Source organism: Anabrus simplex, chromosome 1, assembly GCF_040414725.1.
Source record: "Anabrus simplex isolate iqAnaSimp1 chromosome 1, ASM4041472v1, whole genome shotgun sequence".
NCBI classification, from domain to species: Eukaryota; Metazoa; Arthropoda; class Insecta; order Orthoptera; family Tettigoniidae; genus Anabrus; species Anabrus simplex.
In genome coordinates, this window is record NC_090265.1 from 1147521299 (window position 1) to 1147546083 (window position 24785).

General features: G+C 38.4%; 1 protein-coding gene across 1 annotated transcript in view; it reads left to right on the plus strand.

The window, feature by feature from the left end:
* cac (cacophony) overlaps positions 1-24785 on the plus strand; it is a 778098-nt gene that overhangs the window by 696707 nt on the left and 56606 nt on the right. The window contains 3 exon segments of the mRNA XM_068225468.1: positions 430-440; positions 3460-3474; positions 18350-18480. Of these exon segments, the coding sequence (XP_068081569.1) occupies positions 430-440; positions 3460-3474; positions 18350-18480 (157 nt within the window).

Genomic DNA, 24785 nt, shown 5'->3' on the forward strand with positions numbered 1-24785 from the left:
GGCCGAACATATACAGACCAGAAATAATAGGAAAACAACTGCCCTGACAGTGTTTTATCGCAGCAAATGTTCGATGTGATGACCATTTTGGCTTATGCATATTCGGGGCTGGTGTCCAATAGATCGTCTTGCGCGCTGAAGCTTTCCAGGTGTAATTGCTCAACAGGTGTCCGTGATGAGTTTCCGGAGCTGGTCGGTATTTTCCGGTGTATGAATGTAAACGACGTTCTTCAAGTGTCCCCACAAGGAGAAGTCTAACAGTGTTAAATCTGATGATCTGGTGAGCCAAGAAACAGGGCCTTCTTGTCCTATCCACTTCCCTGTCATTTCCTCGTTCACATGGTTACGAACGGGCAAAGTCGAATGTGGTGGAGCTCCATCCTGTTGAAACCACATCGTCAAATGATCGTGCAAGGTCACATCCTCCAGCAGCAGTGGGAGTTCCTGATGCAGAAAGTGCAAGTAGCGTGTGCCCGTTCAATGGCTCTCAAAGAAATAAGGTCCAATCAGGCAATCCCCCAAGATTCCACACTGAACATTCACTCCCCATCGTACTTGATTGGCCACCTGTCGCACCCAGTGTGGATTTTCCGGACTCCTATAGTGCATGCTGTGGCGATTGATGTTCCCATTACTGTGGAAGCGTGATTTGTTCAATAACAAGATATGCAATACGAATGCTGCATCATTGACCAGCCTGCCTAATAGCCACCAACAGAACTCCATTTTAGCTTCGAAATCCCCGCCCATGGAGCTCTTGGTGTAGCTCAAGATGGTATGGGTGAAATTTATGTTCGTGCAGTAGTTGCCAGATGGACGGCTGGCTGGTGTTCACCTGTTGTGCAGTCGCCCTTGTACTGATGTGTGGATTATTACGAGCTGCCTCCAGAATGGCCTCTTCTGTTTCACCCGATGTAACAGGCCTATCGCGGACTGGTGGCTGGTTGGAAATCATGCCTGTTTCATGTGTCTTTCAACACGGTTGAATGCTGTAACAGCCAGATGTCGCCTGTAGGGCTACCGTTCCTGGTACAGACATAGTGCCTCGCACGCATTTTGTCTTGCTTCCCCATAAATGAGGAGCATATCAACGTATTCCTCTGTAGAAAGCATGCCGAATGACAGCAGAAATTACAGTACATTCAGGCCCTAACCAGCGGAGTATTTGAAGGGCACCAGATGAATAACAGCGTCATTCTACTGTTTGAATGTGGCAAACGTGGACCTGTGTTTACGTATTCAAACATCATACTGATGCAAACATATTTGAATGATGCAGGATTCAAACCGCCGCTGGCACATTCCGTCAATTGGTTGGCGAACGCCTAACCACATCCGCTTCACTACACTGCTGGAAACATGCTGGTAGTATGACGAGAGTAGAGTAAATACGCCATCCGGTTCGGTGTTTAAGACATTAATTACTGCACTATTACCTAGTTATATGCATTGATGCCCCTCTTTGTTACACCCGGTTGCGAGGCATGACACATTAACATAGTTACACAGTAAAAGGACATTGCTACACAATTTCAAGGCGTCATGTTTTGCAAACGGATGATATAACATTTTGCTAGGGTTCAAAATCGTGTGCAAAATGTGCTCACTGAACATTAGTACCATACAGTATGCCTGCAGGTGAATAGCACCCCTATAACCATGTGCACGTTAGTTGGGCTGCAGCAAATGATATTGGAAGGGGCTGCTGAATCACACTGTATACCAAATGGGAGAACCATGTCTCCAATTTTGCAGTTCTTGAGAAAGCATACATGAACGTTTAGAAGCCTCTATCATTGACCATTGGTTTCAGTGGACTGGGCATGTGTGCCATATGAGCAACACCAGGCTTCCCTGCCAATTTCTTTATAGTGAACTTTCCTCAGGCACAAGGCCCCTTGGTGCCCCTTTGAAGCATTATAAAGAGCAGTCTAAACAAACCATGAAGGTCACAGACATTAACCCTCTAACCTGGGACACACTTGTCAAGGATCGCTTGCTTTGGTGGCAGTCCACCTCTACTGGTGTTGAACTGTTTGAGCAAGAGCGTTGCAGGCATGAAGAGGTAAACAACAGTTACACATAGGCCTACTCCTTCAAATGCAGCCTTGTCCTCCCACTTCCATCAAGTGCAATCTGTGTGGTCACATGTTTCGTGCTAGAATTTGCTTGTTCAGTCATCAGAAGTGTAAGTCCAAACAGCATTGAAGTAGGTAGTAAGCAGGAGAATTTTTATGCTCAGAAAGCGAATGAAAACATTCAAATACATCTTGTCGGCAGGAACAGTCCTGACTTAGATCTTAATGAAATTTCAGAAGAAAGACACATTCTTTTTGATGAAGCATAGTAATTCAAATAAATTCAGAACACCAAACCAATAAGCAAATAAAATTAAAAAACACTCAAGCTATTTCCTCTCCTCCAGCTCTCCTACATTTTCACCATCGTCTCCCCGTATTAGCGGTGGCTCTCGCCAGCCATCTTCTAGCACTCAGCCTTATGTTAACATGGTCACGGACAAGTGATTTATAACTTTACTTGTACTATTCATCAGGAGGTGTTTGCAGCTTGATTCTGTGGCTGAGCTGCATCATATAAACCAAGGATTTTTTTTTGCTAGTGGCTTTACGTCTCACTGACATAGATAGGTCTTATGGCGACGATGGGATAGGAAAGGCCTAGAAGTTGGAAGGAAGCGGCCGTGGTCTTAATTAAGGTACAGACCCAGCATTGCCTGGTGTGAAAATGGGAAACCACTGAAAACCATCTTCAGGGCTGCCAACAGTGGGATTCGAACCTACTATCTCCCGAATACTGGATACTGCCGCACACCTCTAACCACATGGCCAACTCGCCTGGTCAAGGATCATTAAACTGAATGTTTACACTGGTGCAGAACACATTGCCTGTGGGCTCTAGAATAATGGAAGAGCATCTTGTGGGGTGGAAAATCATGCTATGTTGCGGCAGTCTGATGAAAATGTATGAACCTGGTGAATTCGAGGTAACTGTTTACTTACCAGTTTGTCCCACTGTGAAATTTGGCAGAGGAGTTATTATGGTATGGGTCTGTTTTTTGTGGTTTGATCTTGGTCCAATACAACCATGAATGCCAAAGCCTTTCAGAAAACTTTGAATAATTCTATGCTACTCTCCCTGTCTTGGAACTCGCCCTCTTCAATTTAAACATGATGGTGCACCCGTTCTAAACCTAGTGGTTTGTCAAAATGGTACTGAATGAAATCAAATGGCCAACTAAAAGTGCTGATGTTAACTTAATCAAGCATCTTTGGGACAAGTTACAGTGCCAGCTAACAGCCAGATCAGATTGCCCAAAAATGGCTACAGAATTGTTCACCATGTGCAGGAGGAATGAAAATATCTGCAGATATCTACCAAAAATTTGTGGAAATTCTTCATAGGAAAAAGAGGACCTACATTTTACCAAGACCATAACAGCCAGTACCTATGGGTGTATGATCATTAATGCTACTGTAGTGTGTATGAGGTTTCCCAGTAAGACTCAGTATACACGCATAAGTATATTAAAGAATTGTGTAGAATACATAATATACACAAATTTTAGCTATGCTACAGTTAACCAGGACTAAAATGATGGAATGTATTGACAAGCTCAATATTATAAGCTGTTCTAAGTTGGTGGGAACCTTATCAGTAATAGAGAAAACAGTAGACTCATCCATAATAGTTTATGTTTCACGGTTATTACCTATTGTGAGTATGTTTAAAATTAATTCAACTTCTGGTAAAAATGGACATTTCTCTATGATAACTCATTTTAATATGTATGTTCTCTTTGTTACAGAACTAAAAAGGTGAACGATGATGGCATCATGTTGGTGAAGTATAGGACTCCCCTTATCAAAGCTAGAAAATTAGGCTATAACTTACATTGATCTGCTGGTTCATTTGTTAATAAGTAAATATACATTTAAGATTATGACCATAGTATTTGTGAAATCAGGCTATACATTGAGCTTTATAAGAACAGAAACATGAGCCCTTTGCTTGCATAAAGTCTTACTTTTCACTGAGTTAAAGACAGTTTTAAAGTAACTATTGTTATGAACCAGTTGTTATTGTAAGTAGCCGTGTTGAAAGTCTCTGCAGTGTTTAATTTGCATTAGTAATAGATTGACCAGTGTGCAACTCTTTTCTTTAAGAATCAAAATCTTAATAATTTTTTTTTTTACATAACTATTTGAATTTTAATTTAATGAAAACAAATTTTAAAATCTCCTCAGAGTATTGTTACAAATTTATTCTCAGAGTATGTTATACAATTTGATACAAAACATACTGCACCTACAGAAGACATTATGGCATGAGATGCTATTGGATCTGGTAGCGAATCATCTCTAGTGCATTTCTGTAATCACCTCTATGTGTGCCTAATATGTCAATGACATTCTGAAACCAACAGGACCTTATGGACCAATTTCTAGACCATATTTCAGCAAAAGAAAAGTTAATTTTTATTTTTTTAAATTTTAAAAACATAAATAATAATAATGCAGACATTTTAATTTGATACCATCTGGCTGCCTGCTCATCGGTTTCAACATTCCATTTTAGTCTAGGCCTACTAGATGGCAGAGTTAACTCAGACTCTCATTGCTGTTTATGGCTGAGTTTTAATTAATTTTGTCAGGTCACCAAATGTGCCACTAGAGATCTTTTACATGACAACATCGTATGACATGGAGTGTTGAATGGACTGTAGTCTGCCCTTCATAAATCCAACTAACTCTGCTGGATTTGAGCCTGTTATTGTGGAATCTGGGGGCAGACACTCTACCACTGATCCGCTGAGGGAGCTGACAATGTGAAATTGCACGCAGTTTTAATTATATGTGCTTTCTTAAATGATAACAGCCTTCCACATCAGCTATAGCTTAATAAATTACCAGGTTTTTCAACCATTGAACGTGTCTTTGAATTGATCAAAAGGCACTTTCAGCATTACCTGAATTGTCAGCAAATGTCATAGATGAATGATGCATGGTTGGCTATTCTTCAGGATACATGAAAAAATTGAGCCTATACCCTGACAAATAATCTTAATCCCTCACAAAGAACAGGAAAGCAGCTTATTTTGGTCACATCTTGAAAACGACAAACACAACCTGATAATAGATGGCAAGATAGAAGGTAAACATGGATGTAAGCGAAAAAGATTATCTTGGATGTGGAACCTCCAACACTCATTCAGTGTCCACGATTTGGCAAATCTGTTATGGAAGAAGAAGAAGAAGAAAAGATGATAATAATAATAATAATAATAATAATAATAATAATAAGAAGAAGAAGAAGAAGAAGAAGAAGAAGAAGAAGAAGACCACCACCACCCCTGACATGAACAGCATGTTATACAGTCTGGTCACCGACACTTAACTGCACATTTTGTTCATAGGATAGTTCGGTATAATGTGCATAACCTCAGAAAATTGGACGACTATCACAAATGCCTCACGGTGTTTGAAAATTTACGAACAGCCATATTTAAAACATAGAAATTTTTAATAGTTCTAAATACTGCAATTTTAAATAATGAATCCTACTGTCTTACTACAGTCTACCACTAACAGTTCTGAAATGCATGAAGAAAAAGTGTTTTTAAAGTTCATATGTACATTGTTATGCCTGCCAATTAAATTTTATTTTCCTTAAAGCTGTCTTTTTCCTTTGAAAATTTTTGTTATGTTTGCTAAAAATGCTAGTGTGTGTCATGTTGATTAAAATATTATAACGTGTTGGCAGTGTAGATAAATAGACACAACTTGTAGCATTTATTCTAAGATTTTTAACTAACTACTTTTACTTACACACTAACACACACCTACCAGGACCACAACTTACACTAACTCAGTTCGCACATCATAGGATATAAACTTCGTGGTTTTTCATTACAATAATTAATTTTGTGACACTGGCAGCACTACAGACGTTGTAAAAAATTAATGTATTTTCGAGTCTGAGTATCGTATAAAATAAATTGAGATACCTAATTATTGCATGGCATATGATGTACAAGGGCAGATCAAATATAAACGGGAATTATTTTTTAAAATTTATTGCATCAACCAAAAAAATTACACATACTGTATAGAGATCACTTTTCTACATAGTGTGCGGCCTACGATACACATTTTCTCTATCAGATTGGTAAGTTTTTGATGCCACTGTGATAGAAAGAAGAGGGACATGTGTGGAGCCAGTTGCGCATGAACTCTTCTACACTTGCATCATCATCAAACTGCTGTCCTCCTGGGTCTTGTTTGATTGGTCCAAACAAATGGTAGTTGCAGGGCAATAAATCTGGACTGTACGGAGGGTGTTCCAGAGGTGTCGGTGAATTTCCTCCAGTTTTCCCCACTTTAAAGCGGCAGTATGCGGTCTTGCATTGTCATGGAGAATAATGACGTTTCAGATCGGTTGCCGCCATCACTTGTTGTGATACACAGCTTTTGCTTCATCCAGAAAGTGACAGTAATAGGTTGCATTAATTGTCCTTTGTTCATGAAGGAAATCTATGAGCAAAACGCCCGTGGAGTCCCAGTAAATGGTTGCAAGCACCTTTCCAGCTGATGGGCATGAATGGCCTTGACCGGACCTGCTTCGTCTCTTTGCCGCCACTCCATGCTTGCTTGCTTTGGCTCTGAGGTGTAACGATGCACCCAAGTTTCATCACAAGTCACAATACGACACAAGAATTTCTCTCCTTCCTCCTTGTAGCGATGCAGGAATCTCTACAAACTTCCTTGCATAAAGTTTTTTGTTCCTGGTTGAGGAGATGAGGAACCCACCTGGCAGTCAATTTTCTGAAATGGAGTTCATCTCGGGTGATGGTTTGAACACTTCCGTAACTTATTCCTATGGCTAAAACTATTTGTGGAATTTTTATAAGTTGATCTTCACCAATCATGTCACGAATAGCAATAATGTTGTCTGCAGTGATGCTTGTCTATGGTCTCCTTTCATGAGGTTCATTTTCCACAGCTTTGCCCCCTTTTACGAGAAATGTGTTAATGATGCCTTGCGCAAGAGACGTGTGCACCTCTTGCTCACTCATGGTGTACTGAAGCAGCCCAGCTCTCCACCGTCATTCGTGCACATAAACCCCTTCTCCAGACACCCCCACCAACATCCTGGCAAAACCTTGCAAAACCTTGCCTCAGAATTATTACTAACAGCAGCAGTACATTCAGATTTCCATTTATATTTGATTCGCCTTTGTATTATGTTAAAGCATTTACATCTGGTGACTGTGACAGGACTGTTCTGGCCGTGTAGTAATCTTATGAAGGTAAAATTAGAAAAAGCTTGCTTACGGTACACTTTTTTGATTTTGACCGACGTAAAGACATGGCTGCAATAAATGTATTATTGAAAGAAAAAACACATTTATGTTGTTTATTTACAAGAGTGTTCAACATATTTCAGAACAAGATTGCTGAGGAAAATGTTACGCAAGAAGATATTTTCACCAGCTTTAAGCTACTTGAAGATAAAGCCGATCGACTGACGAAGACGAAGCTATGGAGTATGAAGAAGTTGAATCATATCGAGATAAGTGGACAACAGTGAAATATAAAATACCGTATGATGTTTCTTCCACAATATCAAGTGTTTCTCAGATTAGCAGACTGGTTAGTAATTTGCCAAAGTTATCACTTGTCAAATTCTCAGGAGATGTTAAGCAGTGCCTATCATTCTGGGCACAGTTCAAATGAATACACAAAAGTAGTGAGCTGGATGATGCAGAAAAGATTCTTTTTCTAAGAGAATCTATGACTTCTGGAATAAGGGCTTGTGAATGGTTTTCCACCTATTGCTAAAAATTAGAGTAAAGCTGTCCACTTGTTAAAAACACGTTATGGTTGAAAGAATTTATTAGTCACGCTTTATGTAAGAGACATTATAAATCTTGTGACTGAAAAACCTTCCTTGTCAGTGTTGTATGATCAAATTGAGGTTAATGTTAAGTCGCTAGAATCGATGGGTCTGTGCCGCATTATTACTTCCTCTAGTGGAGTCTTGTTCGACTGATGAATTAATCCATGTGTGGCAGAAAAGAGGAGATATTTATATGCAAGAAACTGGGTCACAAAAAAAAAAAGCTCAAAAAACGGTTAGAATTTCTGAAATCTGAAGTAGAAAATGAAGAATACTTGCAGCTAACTAGGAAGATCAGTAACCTTAGTACAGGTAAGACTCAAACGTCAAAACCTTTGAGAGAATCTAATGTTCCAACTGCTCAAGGTTTAATTTCCACTGGTGGTGTAGGTAATGCATGTGCTTTCTGTAAAGTAGAGACTCATGCTTCATCACAATGCCAGCAGTTAAAAAATATGACTCTAGAAGAAAAGAAAGCTAGACTGTCCCAGAACGGTGCATGCTTCAAATGCTTCAAGGTTGGACATGTTGCAAGGAAATGCCATGCTCGCCTCTCCTGTAATGTGTGTAAGTGGCAACATTATCTGATCATGTGTGATCTTTCAGAAAGGAAGGTTGAGAAAGAGTCGCAAGTTTCACCTCAGTCTAGTTCAGTAACTAATTTCTGCATTAATTCCTCGTGTGTCTATCTTCAAACTGTCTTGGTTAAAATAGTGTGTGGATATAACCAGGAACTTGTGCGTGTCCTTCCAGACTCTGCTTTGCAACATTCGTACTTGAAAGAAGAACTGGCAGAGAGATTGGGTCTTCAGGAGTTTAGAAAGGTGACTTTGAGCCATGCTGTGTTTGGTGGTAGTACTGGGTCTCCTGTAGAGTATTGTGTATTTGAACTTGTTCTTCAGAATTTTGATAATTGTAATCAGCTGAGACTGACTGCTCTTAGCCAGCCTGTTATTTGTAGTCAGGTCCTTCGCCTTACAGCAGAACAAGTAATGAAACTTTGACTGTCACGCCTAGATGTAGGGAGAGACGAGGAAATGGAGATTCTCATTGGAGCAGATTTCCTTGAGTCATTTCTCTAGAATGAGCACAGAATGGTGGGAGAATTGACAGCACTGTTGACTACATTAGGGTGGACATTATTTGGCAGAAGTCAGCGCTCAGCTTGTGGTGAGAGAGAAGCAACACCTATTTTGCTAAATATAGAGAAAGTTAGTAACCTGTGGGAACTGGACATTTTGGGGATAGAAGATCCTATCTCTGAAAAGAAAAAATGTCAACTGGAAGAAGAAGCAAGACTAGATTTCCTTGAAACCATACAGAAAAAAAGGAAGATGCTAGATACGAAGTTTGACTTCTGTGGCTGAAAGATTATCTGCCCTTGGAGCCATTATATGAGACAGCAGAAAAACAACTAGAAATTATAAAAAGAAAACCTGAAAGCAGCGGGCACTTACAAGAATACAATAGTTTTTCAAGGCTGGCTAGATGAAGGGAAAATATGGGTAGAAGAAATTCTAGGTGATCAGACTGGAATCTGTGGGCATTGTCTCCCTCATTGATCTGTCATCAAGAATTCTGCAACAACACCAGTGAAACAAGTCTTTGATGCTTCCGTGAGAAGAGGTAACAATCCTTCCGTAAACGATTGTCTAGAAAAGGATCCCAATCTCATCAAACGAAATCCTTCTCTCCTCCTACAGTTACAAAAGAAGTCAATTGGGGTTATTGCTAATATTCATAAGGTGTTTCTGCAAATTTCAGCAGCACCAGAAGATCAGAGATTTTTTGAGACTCCTTAGGGGCAAGGAAGAAATGAAAACATATAGGCACAATCGAGTAGATTTTGGAGTGACATCGAGCCCTTTTTTACTGGCAGCTGTGATTGAGTACCTTTTAGACCAAGACTTGCTAGATGCTCAAGATGAAAATAAAGTGACTGTTTATATTATTAGACAGCTAAAGGACAGTTTTTATATTGATAATTGTGTGACAAGTGTCTCAAATAAGGAGGAGCTAGAACTATTTGTCAGAACTGCTCAAAATGATTTTAACCCACGAGTGTCTCAAATAAGGAGGAGCTTGAACTATTTGTCAGAACTGCTCAAAATGATTTTAACCCACGAGTGGTCGCTAGCCAAACTGTAACATGAGTGGTCGCATGTGAGACTTTCTCTCACATTAAAAATCATTTTAAATAATATCTTCCACAATTTTGTGGGATGTACGAGTGAAATGAATTACTGAAATAGGACGCAAAGTCTGGGTTATACATTTTAGATTAAAAAAATAGCCTATATTTTAGAAATAAATTACTACTTAGTGTAAATTAGTCATCAGTTCAGTCACAGGCCAGTACGTAATATTCACAAGAGTGCCGGGCTGAATAGCTCAGACGGTTAAGGTGCTGGCTCTCTGAAGCCAAGTCGGCAGGTTCGATCCTGGCTCAGTCCAGTGGTATTTGAAGGTGCTCAGATACATCAGCCGTAGATTTACTGGCATGTAACAGAACTCCTGTGGGACAAAATTCCAGCACCTTGGCATCTGTGAAAACCGTAAAAAGTAGTTATTGGGACATAAAATGAATAACATTGTTATTAATATAGAACTTTCTGACAGTCACAGTACAATTTGAAGAATAAAGTACAATAGGTCTTCTCTCTAACATTAAGTGGAGGCAATACACTTCCCTGTCTTAGTCAAGTTTGGTTTTTAAACCAATCTGTTCTCCCCACTGGAGTCTGGACACAACTGAAACAATTCTTATACAGGGTCTTTTTTATGGCCAGCTCCGTGTGTCAGAAGAACACACATGGAAGGCGATAGCGCGGCTGGGTGACTCATTTGCCGAGAGATATATTGCTTCATGACCGGCTAAGGTGATCTAATGCAGTATGGTAGCGATAACCATTGCTTCACACACAGCAATAGTTCAGTTCATCTGCGGCATTGGTAGCGTTTTCAATGTGTTCACTTTAAAATAGCGTACTTTCTGTAGGAATACTAATCGTGTGTTTAATGAGTGATGTATACAGTAGAACAGCGTGTATTCATTGTGTTGTGCTATGCAAAGCATTCTTTTTATACAGAATGCTGCTTTCGATTCATTCACAAATTTTCTGGAATCCTTCCTCCCCATAGGAATACGGTACTTTTATTTTATAGTGATGAAGCATGGCTACACTTAAGTGGCTATGTAAATAGTCAAAACAATCACTACTGGTGTGCAGAAAATCCTCACCAGCTGCACGTCTGTCTACTTCATGATGTAAAAATAGGAGTTTGGTGCGCAATAAGTGCTCACAGAATTATAGAGCCTATATTTTTCTGCGAAACAATGAATGCTGATCGATATATATACCTCATTCTCAGACCATTCTTTCAAGAGCTGATGGAAGAAGAAAGGAGTAATGGTTACTTTATGCAAGGTAATGCAACGGCACATACTGCTAATCGGTCTATGGAGGTAATACAGGAAGTTTTCGAAGATTGTGTGATTAATTATCCCCCTAGATCTCCTGATTTAAATCACTGTGATTATTACCTGTGTGGGATGCTGAAGGGAAAAGTGTACGTGAACAATCCTCACACAAGAGAAGAACTACAAGAGAACATTACACAAGTTATTTCGAACATCACACGAGCTGAGATTTGTTGACTGTCTGCAAACCTATTTACGACGAGTCAGGCATGTTTGACAGCTGAGGGACAACATTTTGAACATCAAATGTAATGCCAGGTAGGTTTTAGACTAATAGTTTCACTAGAAATGGATTTCTATAAGTGTGAATTGCTGTGAGTGCCAGCCGTGCCGTGCTCTGAATGGTGCTGCCGAGCATGCTAAAGAAAAGACCCTGTACATTGCTTTCACTAATTTCCTTGATTGCCTTCAACATCATTTTCTTTCAGTGTCCCCCACACCTTTTCTCTATTAACACTATTGAATGCCTTCTATAGATCAAGGAATACCATCACGAGATCTTTTCCATATTCCTACAGTTTTGCCATCAGTAATCTCATGATAAATATAGAGTCTATCATTGACTTGCCCTGTCGAAATCTGTACTGATCTTCTAAAATTTTTTCCATCCTCCCTACCATCCTTCTTTCTATTATTCTCTCCACTATTTTGGCCACTTGTAACAACAGTGTAATTCCTCAATAATTGTCACATACCTTCCTATCAACTTTCTTAAATACTGGTATTATTACATCTTTAGACCAGTTTATCAGGAATAATAATTGTTTTAAAAAAACAGCTTCATGATCACTTATACCATCTATCACTTCAGTTTCTCTATAGAGCTCATCTGGTTTTATCAGCACCAAGTCTAGAATATTTTTCCTGCTAGTTGATTCCATCCCTTTCTGATTCAGCTGTCCTTCCCATAATAACTTATTCACCATTTGTTGGCCATGCTTTCTGTCATTCACATTCCCTTCCCAGTTTACATTAGGTAAGATTAGATCACCAACTACAATAACGTTCCTTTGTGTGTCATTCCACACATAGCTCATTATCTTATCAAATAATTCTGCATCAGTCTCAGCACCAGCTTTGCCAGGTCTGTACACCCCAAACATATTACGTTGCCTGTTATCTTTACAGATGTCTTACACCTAGAATTTCATGTTCTTCATCCTTAACTTTTTTGTAGCTTACAAATTCTTCCTTCACCAGTATGCGTACTCTCCCTCCTATCGTTCCTGACCTGTCTCTATGATAAACACTCCAATTCCATGAGAAAATTTCCGCATCCGTAATATCACTTTTCAGCCATGATTCAATTCCTATTACAATATCTAGTAAATACATATCTATCACATTACTTAAATTTATTCCTTTCTTTATAATACCTCTGCAGTTTAACACTAAGAATTTTTTATGACAATGCTTCCTACACTGTCATCACCACTTCCTAGTCCACCCCGTTTCCCTGAATGTATCTCCCTATAACTCTTCTAAACAAAACCCCTAACTTAAATGTACTATTGCAGTTCAAGTAAAGGCCATCTGAGTGTAGATCCCTAATTCTACCCACCCATTAAGATCTACAAATCTCACTCCCAATTTCTCACATACCTAAATCCCCAGTTACCCTCTAGTCAGTATTCCTCCTACAGAGTATCCCACTGATAACAATCTTTGCTTCCTTAAGCTTCTTCCATGCTGCTGTAACCAGATCCTACACATCCCCAACTACATTATAACCTATTCCTACTTGCTTTACATTATTGGTACCAACAATGAAAATTACCTATCATTTGTAATTCTAATCATTACAATCAGAATCTCAAAGAGCATACATACATACATACATACATACATACATACATACATACATACATACATACATACATACATACATACATACATACATACATACATACATACATACATACATACATACATACACACATATACATACATACATACATACATACATACATACATACATACATACATACATACATACATACATACATACATACATACATACATACATACATACATACATACAGTGGAACCTCGATATCTCAAATCATTACAAGATATTAGAATTTGTGGTTCAGAAGAGATTTCTTTTTATGGAGAAATTTGATCTCGAATCACCTCAGGAGCTAAATTTTATTTTGAGTTATCAAAATTTTGATATATAGAGAATGCCGTTTTTTAACATGTATAGCATATAATTGAATCATATGTATCTACGGGGTGCGACAGGCTTTGGCAGCCGGCACATTTCCTATCCTCACCGTTAGATGGGGGCTTCATTCATTCCATTCCTGATCCGGTCAAATGACTGGAAACAGGTTGTGGATTTTCATTGCATGTATCTATGGGCTCATACTAAATACATTACTTTCAACAGTGTTTAAAAATATACAAACAAGCTCTATTTTACGGCATCACTTGAATTATAACCACCGAGCTCGATAGCTGCAGTCGCTTAAGTGCAGCCAGTATCCAGTATTCGGGAGATAGTAGGTTCGAACCCCACTGTCGGCAGCCCTGAAAATGGTTTTCCATGGTTTCCCATTTTCACACCAGGCAAATGCTGGGGCTGCAACTTAATTAAGGCCACAGCCGCTTCCTTCCCACTCCTAGCCCTTTCCTGTCCCATCGTCACCGTAAGACCTATCTGTGTCGGTGCGACGTAAAACAACTAACAAAAAAAAAAAGGATTATAACCATTATTATAGTCACTTTTAGAAGACAGGATACAGTACATACATTAGTGAAACAAGAAACACACCTCCGTTAACATCTTTGGAAAACATCCGTTAGAGTATTCTGTTTGTTACTGTTAACCTTTCCTCCCTTCACGTTGAAACTTCTCGTCAGTACCACGCAGCTGAGATTCATAAGTGTATCTTGTCCTCTGCAACTTCAGGGTTTGCTTTCGTACATGACCGGTAATTAATTCACACCTGAGTAACAGAGATGCTTCACCGATTTTCTGATCACTAGAAGTTTTATGAAGGTCAATCAAATATAAAAGGGATTTTTATTCCTGAACATCAACAGTTGGTAGGACTGTCCCCACACTTCTGCTATGCTTAGGCAAGACTGTTAGGAGTAGGGAGAGCGTGCTGTTAGATATTTCCCACCGTTTTGTCAGTAATGTTCATGATGTCAAAGTAACAGGTGCACCCCTCCACTGCGCAATGCATTATTATAAAATTTCTTGCTCGTGAAGGAGTTACAGTGGCAGAAATTTGCCAGAGATTGACTGCACAGTTCGGTGATCAAACATTGCCAAGGACGCATGTGTTTGCCTGGCATAAAAAGTTCAAGGAAAGATGAGAACATGTGGAAAATCAGCAACACGATCGCTGTCCTTGGACCAGTACTACAGACAAAAACGTCTGTGCGGTTAAAGACATTATTGATGATGATCGACGGGTGAGAGTATCAGAACTTGCAGAACAAGTCGGAATCAGTTGTGGGAGCTGTCAAGCAATCATCACAAACAACCTACAGTTCCGTAAAGTGTGTTCCAGATGGGTCCCTCGCCTTTTGACCGAAAATCTGAAGTTGAGATGTTTGGAGGACTGTCAGAGGCTTACAGCAAGGTTTGAGGAAGAAGGTGATACATTTTTGAGACGGATCATCACCTGCGACGAAACATGGGTCCACCACTACACTCCCTAATCCAAACAAGCCAGTAAGGAGAGGCGGAGGAAAGGGGAGACAGCACCAGTGAAAGCCAAGACTGGACTGTCAGCTGGCATGGTTCTTGCAACTTTTTTCGATCGGCAAGGCATTTTGCTGATTTTTTTACATGAGCGACACACAAACAATGCTGCTTACTACTGCAATCTGTTCAACAAGGAGAGGGTTGCATATCGCTGCCAAAGATGAGACCAACCCATTCGACAGGTCATCCTCCTCCACAACAATGCGCGGCCCCATCCTGCAGCTCTAACTGTCTCCAAGCTATAGGAAATGCACTGGACTACATTTGATCATCCTCCTTATAGCCCGGACTTCTCACCCTGCAATTTCCATTTGTTTGGACCGCTTCAAGCTCTAGGTGGGCAACGATTTGAAGATGATGAGAGTATGGAAGACTTCGTGCACAATTGGCTGGTGACACGACCTTGTTCTTTTTATGATGAGGGCATCAAAAAGCTGCCCATACGCTGGGACAAAACTGCATATCCAAAGCAGGAAACTATGTGAAAAAATAAATTGTAATTGCCTTGTGTTTTTCAACAAATGAATTTAAATAAAAAATAAAATTCCATTTATATTTGATTCCCCCTTGTAGTTTTTTGGCTTCTGTCATATTAGCTTCCAGCATCATTGTAACCCTTTCTGTACTTGTTAACTGTTCCTCACAAACCACAAATGCCATATTGCATTAGTTAATGTTGCACAAAATTTGAGTTACAGAGTATTTGTTGCTTCAAGGGAGGAAATGTTTGCTTTGAGAAGTCGAGAAATTCATGTAACAGAATTTCAAGTAATAGAGAAATAAATACACGTGAAGAATGGGATAATCGGACAGAAAATTTAAGTTACTTTGAGATACTGAAAATTCGAGTAATGGAGGTTTGAGATATCGAGGTTCGGCTGTACATGCGTACATACATACCCTTTTGTACCTTCTGAGATGTTATTATGATACTTTTTAGCAGTGAGCTATCATTATTTATTGATGCAATATTATTGATTTACTGGTTTTATATTTTGGAGATTTCTTATAAAGAAGGGAAGGATAAATTTCTTATTCTAGTTATGACTTTCCTGAAGTGTGGGAATATTGAAGGAGAGAGCTAGTGGAACCACTCATTATTTGCCTTAGAATGTAATGGGTAAAATTTTCTATATATCAGCAAGGTCATTTAGTTAGATATTTTCTAGCTTTTAAAACTTTAAGAGTAAAGAGTTGCAGTCTGGTCTTCCCTTAGACTAGAGCCCGGTACAAGAAATTGTTAGTCAATGTTAGTGTGTTTCCTGCTGTTTAAAATATGTATCTCTCTCTGTTTTGCCTAGTTCTTTTTTTTTTGCCAAACCATGTATCTGGTTTCTCATGGATAACTGTATGGATAACAGTATATCCAGCCTGAACAAAATTTAGGTACATGTGAAGATGTTCGAATTATATTTTGTAATTAAAGAAAACTGCTTTGTAAAGATAATTTTGATTCCATAATACTTTTTGTGATTAAAGAAGCTAGATACATAACCCAGGTGTTTACAAACAGTCTTAAAGTCAACTGGAGTATATAGAATTCTTCAGTACCGTATACTCCTTTCGATAAATATTGTATTTTGCAATGTAACCTTTCTAAGTTGGCACCAAGAGCGTTTGTATGGACCTGTTATTAGTATTAGCCAGTAATCTAGATTTAAAACAGTCTTAGATGATAATGGCAAATCATTGTTGATAACCCTATACAGAGATGCACATTATGTATAGATTTAGGATGTTATATCTGCTGAGCACTGCATTTCAAGAAGCATCATCAGAAGCCCTATCTTCCTCAGTCTTTAGAATCTCTCCATCTTTTTTACTCCAAAGAAACTAAACTAATGTATTTATTGAAATAAAATAAATATTATGTTAATTTTATTTTCCTAACTATAGTTATTCAAAGTGGCTTAATGTCTGTGTGCATCTTGAGATATGATATTGTAGTTCAATGTTAGCAATGTTTAGTCACCTGAGTAGTTGCCCTTTATAGTACTAATTGTAACTGAAATATATGACATTAATATTTGAATAACTATAGTATATAATTGTGGCATAAATTTAACTGCAGGTATCTTCTTGTAACCTTTCATTAAATATTATGTACAGTATGGTAATTATTGTATGGAGTATTTTACATGTTGTACTTTTGTTTGCATTATTTTTATTAAGTATGACATCATGTTAAAAATGTGCTTTTCAAAAAACAAATCAAATTATCATGTATTCAGATACAGTAATTAGTATGTTTCCATACTAAACATAGCTTAGTTTCAGGTAACCAGGTAACTAAATAGGGAACTGAAATATTCTGCTAAACAAACATATTATCAAGTTCATTAATACAAAATAAAGTACAAGAAATGTTACCATTTCTGTTTCATGTCAGTTGTAGGTATAGTTATTTGTTAATTGAATATTTCAAATTAGACAGCAAAGTTAAGAACAGTTTTACATATTATTTGATGAAAAGCTGTGCATATAACTTCCTGCAAATATTTGTATGGATACATTATTTATTCTGGATAAAGATAATTTCTACATGTAGTAAGATTTAGAGTGGGAAAATTTGTTGAGTATTCTTGTGAAAATAATTTTGTATCGAGTAGGTACTAGTAGTTATCCATGACATCAGTTCTTGTGCATCATTGTATATGGTAAAAGAAATGACCTGGATATTAGATGGTGATCAATATTCTATAGCACACCTATTTATGCATGAAACTGCATGGAGAGCATGTACACTGGGAACAAAACAGTAGGGCCTTGTAGTTCGTAGTGCACATTAGCTCAGCATGCTTGCACTTGGTCCTTCACACTGTTTTGCTCTACAGAGTGCTCAGATAAATCTTCACATGAAACTGCCAGAATTTGTTATTGTTATTAGCCATGGATTTTTTAAATAATATATCATTTAACTGAGGCATGAATAGCTCTTTTTTACAATTCTGACTATAATTTTTATATTGAAATGTCACAATCTGTAACGTAAAGCATTATACATTTAGTTGGCTACTCTGCTATATTCTCAGCATAGTCCAATGGCATAAATTAAATTTCTGCAAAGAATCATAACTGCTCTGTCTCACTTACAGTTTATTGATTAACAGTATTCCTTTAAAGACTTAAAGCATTCAGTTTTCTCAATTTTAGGCCACTCGGTTTAGATATAAGTTACCAGTATTGTAAGTGTTTCTGTAAATTTTAATTTTTTTTTTTGTATGTTGTAGGTAATGGAACTACAAGACGTCGTAATAAGTTCCCGCCAACCTTCACTTGATTCCCTCCCTGACCAACATTTACATCCGTCTGGCTATACAGCCCGTAGGACTCGGCCTCGTTCAAGATCACCAAGTCCTCGGTAAGCTACATTTAATACTGTTACCTCAGAGTTGAAGGGCAATTGACATTAAATATTTGTATGTGATGGATTCTTGAAGGGTTGTAATTATTATTGTAATTATTATTATTTCACTTTTCCTTATTCTTGCTTGTTTTTCCTTTGTAAATTTGAATCAAGTGATTGTATAAAACTACCTACTTAAAATGTGTCCATAAACTTGATTTTTCTTTTTTTTTTCTTTTTGCTAGTTGCTTTATGTCGCACCGACACAGATAGGTCTTATGGCAACATTGGGATAGGAAAGGGTTAAGAGTGGAAAGGAAGTGTCCATGGCCTTAATTAAGGTACAGCCCCAGCATTTGCCTGGTGTGAAAATGGGAAACCACAGAAAACCATCTTCAGGGCTGCCGACAGTGGGGTTCAAACCCACTATCTCCCAGATGAAAGTAACTGCATGGCCAGCTCGCCCAGTGATTCGTCTCTTGCACTGCGTACAAACAAGACAAAAATCTTGGTATCAAGTTTTTGAAATGAACAAAATAGAAACTTCCCAATTTTTATTAGAGCATTAAAGGCACAGTTGTGTAATGAAATTGAGCACTGGGCGAGCTTGCATTTGGGAGATGGTGGGTTCGAACCCCACTGTCGGCAGCCCAGAAGATGGTTTCCGTGGTTTCCCATTTTCACACCAGGCAAATGCTGGGACTGTACCCTAATTAAGGCCACAGCGGTTTCCTTTCCACTCCTAGCTCTTTCCTATCCCATAATCACCATAAGACCTATCTGTGTCAGTGCAATATAAAGCAAATAAAAAAAAATGGATTGAACTGAACAAGAAAAATTGAGAGGGAGAGTAGCTTCCCTTCAGAGTAATGTGAAGGACACACACAATTAGGGTTACATGATGCTTTTAGCAGAATGTAGGACCTATTGTTCTAAAAGGACATAGGGATATTATACTCATGAAAGCAAAAATGAACAGATATATTGTCAGATTAAGGGCACCCGGAAGGGGTTATATCTGCCGTGTTAAAATGGGTGTTTTTAAGGAACATTTTCTCATAAAGTAATGAATGAAGGAAAGTCCATTTTTGTGCACATATTTATTCGACCTTCGCACATAGATAGATGACATTTTTTAATATCTTCTGCTTTTTTTAAAATATACATTTTTAAGTGAACATCAAATTTTTAGGTTTTAAAATGAGACATTTTGTTCCATAATCCAGAAATTGTACCTTTGATTTTCAAAATCTCATGTTAAAATATGTAGTATGATTAGTTATATGCCACCTACAAGTTTGGTTAATGTATGTTCAAAGGCATCCGAATAAAAGTTCCTTAGATACACAAAAAAACTACTTTTCAGGAAACGAGAGCACCAAAGTTTCTTAATGCATTCCACCTCCATACAGTGGATCATCTGGGTTCTCTTCCATCTCATCTTGTAATCTTGTGTTTACACTTCTTTTCTTCTGTCTTCCAAGCTTCACCAGCTCCCTTTCTGTTGAATCTGCTTTCCTTTTTCTTTCCTTATCTATAATTGACATTTGTTTCACAGTGTTGTGTCTTGGAGGTATACATAATCTTTTTAGAACTTTGCACTTTGAGATATTGCCTTCATTGTATGTTGCCATGTCATCATAAACACCAAAGTGGAGTGTTTTTTATACTCACAAATACTCTCTTGGGTATCCAAGTCCACATCAAATTATTTAGGCACTCGTTAGGATTTTGGGTTTTACCATGAAGGCGTTTCCAGAGGAGTTTTCCATCGGATAAGTCTCTGAAGACTGGCCTTATGGATTCCTCAATTGCATACAGGAAACTGTGCTTGTGGTCGTGGTCGCAGTTTCCTTCATTTTTATGGTATTTGCAACACGTGTCCTCTCCTTTTGGACACAAACCATGCTGTGGTTGTTCGTTCTGCATCTTTTTGCAGTCACTTGGGGAACAAGCGTTTGCACACTCACGTGTAACGTTCGGAATAACAACAATGTTTTTGACTTTCCCACATTCTTGCGCACCTTGGAAATCCTATTACTATGTCTAGGCATCTTGTTCAATCTATAAAACTGAACAGAAACAAAGCAGCTGAATACTGTTGTAAAAGAAGTCACCAAAACAAACAATGAACACACGCAGTTATGTTCTCAATTGTTCTGCCAACCAGGTTGGCCAACAATTGAAAGTTGTACTTTCCTGAAGCAGAGATATCCTCTTGCAGAAAATGACCCCATTCTGAAACATGCACACCTTCAACAGAGTCTTTGTCACCGCTGAAAAATGGAAAGTAATGTTATGTCACATCAGTTCGGGGACATGTCATGCCCGACATCTGCAGCACTCCAGATAATATAAAAATTAACACCCTTTCAAATGTCGTAGAGGTCTGAAACAAACAGTATTCGAAAGAATAAAGTCACGGGTATTTAAAACTGTAAAAAAATTTTTTTTCGATTTCACCCCGTCTGGGCACCCTTAAATATATCAAAAGCAAAATTTTATTGTTAACATCACTCATATTTAAGAAACATACTGATTTGTTGCAAAATATGTGGCTTTTTAAAACATACCAATAAAACTCTGAGCAGTTTAAGAGTTTGAAGTTATATTTAGCTAAAAGTATATTTTTAGAGAAGTCTTCCTCGTGGTCAGACATGTTTTCTTTTATGAAGACAAGGAGCAAAGTCTCTGTGAAATGTACAGAATTTCTCCTTGTTTTTGACATGGCAAAAGACTGCATAAATTACTAAATTGTTTTAATCACAGTTATAAAAGGACCTAATTTCAATGTTCCATACAAGGTCCCTAAAGAATAATATTGTACACTGTCTTGGCACAGATGGGAAGCACATTTTTTAAACCATTCAATGTTCGAATTTCGAAAAAGGAAAAGGTCATTTAAGGATTTTAAGATATTCCTTCCAGATGCCAGACAGAAGGTAATCCTACTTAGAATCGATTCAAACACCATCGAGTAGGAAGGAAAAGAGGTTGTTTTGAGGTGACACTACAGCACAGCTTACGTGGACATGATGATATTCAAACTAGACTAAATAAAGCATAAGCTTACATTTCAACTTGTGGTGAAATTTTTTAAATCATCACTGGGGCCAAAACAGTTACAAATTTAGTTCTTATGTTCCCATTTTTGAATCATTTGCACCATTAACCATTATTTCTTCAATCATTGCAACTTTTCTGTAGTTATCTGGTAATTTTTATTATTATGAAAATATAATTCACCTCCCATGTAGACACACCATTTTTATACTCATTCTTTTCATTTTAGCAGCTTTGCATGCTCGACTCGACTTCCTTGTATGAGTTTACCAAACAGTGCTAACAGTTTAACTGCACTTCCTGTCAGCTATCTTTGTTGTTGATGATGACTATGATGATAATATGATTAGCTCAGTAGCTTAGATGCCGGTTTCCACTCAGAAGAAATCCCGGTCAGTCCTGGGTTGAGATTTTCATCTTAAAAATCACACGGTGTCAGGAAGGGCATCCGCCATAAGCCCCTGGTTGAAACCAAAATGATTCTGGGTGACTTGAACAACCCCAGAAATAACTGGGATAAGATAAAGTTAGTTATAATTATAATCCACCAGTGTAGAATTATTAAATTCTGTAATAATGTCGGCTAAAATTTCCAGTAATCTTACAAACAGGTTCCAAGCTGGAGGAAACATTTAAAGAATAATAAAAGTTCATAATATATGGAACAGGATAGTGCCCTTTAAATACCTATGAACATTTTACCAAATTTACTTCATACAAAACTTGACCTTCAGGTGAAAGACATGGAGCATAAGGAAAGGATGTAAGTAGTATCAGTGCAGCTGAAATGAGGTTTGTTGGAATCTTGACTGGCAAAACGAGACAAGACAGAAGAAGTAAAAATGTAAGGAACTTGGCTGAATGAAGAATGAGTAAAGAAAAATACCTAGGAAATTCCATGAGCTACAGCAAGAGGACTGACAACCCATAGGGGTTGAGGTTCCCTCAGCATAAATGATATTATAGTGAGAGGTAATTGATGGAAATCTTACCTTGTATTAGAGGAGAGAAGTATGTTTAAATTTATAATGTAAGATCAATAATCATGCATCATCAATATTTCCTGTGGCAACAGCTGCTTCCATAGGATGAAATTTAATGCAATATTATGTCACTCCCGAAAAAAAAAGCTGAATCAGATTTTGTTACCAACTACTGCAGAAGAAAATGTCATAAAGAATATGGACTAATGGCTCTCTGCTAAAGACTCCTGATGTGTTAGACCAATGGCTTCTTGTCTCTGGCCTGTTTCCAGTCATTTAACTGGGTCAGGAATGGAATGTATGAAGCCCCCACCCAGCGGCGAGGATAGGAATTGTGCCGGCTGCCGAAGCCTGTCCCACTTCTCTGGGGCAATGATTAATGAATGACAGTTGAAATGAAATTATATTAGAGACTGCCGCTGGATTGAAATATGACAGGGAAAACTGGAGTACCCAGAGAAAAACCTGTCCCGCCTCTGCTTTGTCCAACATAAATCTCACATGGAGTGACCAAGATTTGAACCACAGAACCCAGTGGTGAGAGGCCGGCGTGCTGCCACCTGAGCCCAAGAGGATTATTATTATTATTATTATTATTATTATTATTATTATTATTATTATTATTATTTGTCAGGTACATTGGCGAGTAAAACAATAATTAAGATTGGATTGTTTTAATCACGTTTTAAACCTACTTCTCTCCAAAAAATAAAAAAACTATCCCTATTGGCCCAAGTTACAAGATATTAAACGATCACTTGCTACCAGTATATTAATAGCAGCAACTGTGACTATTACTTAACTAGAGTAAATTCGTTTCCACATGCCGAGGTGGTGCAGCTCTTTTTAGACAGGCCTCCAGTGGAAAAGAGTTGCATGTACCATTTTTACCGCATATCAACCTTCCTGCCATTAGTAAATCTCTGGCAATATGGTACCGGGAATCGAACTCAGGCTCCCGAGAATGGCAGCTAATTGTGCTAACCATTACGCTGGTGGACGTTCTTAACTACAAAACACAGACATATATACATGACTAATGCGTGCTTGCAATGTGTGGGTCGGACACAAAACTATTCACGTATTTGTGCGACGTTATCAGAGCTGCAGTAGGCCTATGCTACCGAGGCTGACATTTCTTAACTATGGAACACAGATGTACTGCATGACTTCAGCAGGTGTTTTCATTGCGTGTGTCGTATGGACAAAACTATTCACAAATTTGTGTGATGTCATCAGAGCTGCAGTAAGGCTTGTACGTGCTTCTCTGACGAATTACGTTGGGGGTCTTCTATGCAAAATTTATTTTTTTCATTTTCTTCGTCTCGAAAAGCTAAGGGGGTCTAATATGTGAGGGGGGTCTATTACACGAGTAAATACGGTATGTTGGTACTTATACCTGCTTGCCTTACTTTATTGGCACCAACGTGAAACACTACCTCCTTCTCCTTTCCCCCCTCCTTCCCTTCTACTTTCCTCAATATCTGTCTTAATCTAATTTCTGGATAACACTCTACCCTGGTTCTCTTTCCTCCACACACGTTCCCCACATGTCTAACAGAGCCTCAACCCTACCCACCTCATTTGATCCCGTCGCCTCCTGTTCTCCCCTATTTTCTGATGGCAGCAGAAACTATTTTCTCCTCCCTTTTCTCCCTCCCATGACCCTGTTCCACCTTTATTTTTCTATTCTCTATTCTATACTTCCCTTTCTGGCTGATGACCTAGCTGTCAGGTCCCTTTAAACAACAACAAACTTCCCTTTCCTACCTTTTCTTTCCTCTTACTCCACACTCCTCAGCAACAGTTTCCTGTTCCTCAACTTCCCTCTGTTGTGCTACCTACAGTGACTCATAACAATTTCTCACAGACACCTGTCCTTAATTCAGCTCCTCAATAGAGCCCTTAGCTAACAATATCCTTCCCCTTAAAACATTAGGCCACCTATCCTACAATTCCCCCCTTTCTTTCCCATCCCTCTTGTACACCTATTGTATCCTGTACTTGAGCCCTAGGTTCTTTCCTGTCCTCTGAGAGAATCCTAAGTATCTCCCTCAAACTCTCCAACTCCTCCCTCGTACTCCTTAATGCCTGACTACACTCACAGTTCCTCTATCTGCATTCCTTAGCCATTCTTTATGGAATAATTAAAAAAGCAAAGATAAAATAACTTATTCTGTTAATTTAGTTTGTTGTCATAGTCATAAATGCCATACATATATAAAAATGTAGTTTAAAGCAAGTGCAAAGAATGTGTACAAATCCCTTAAACTA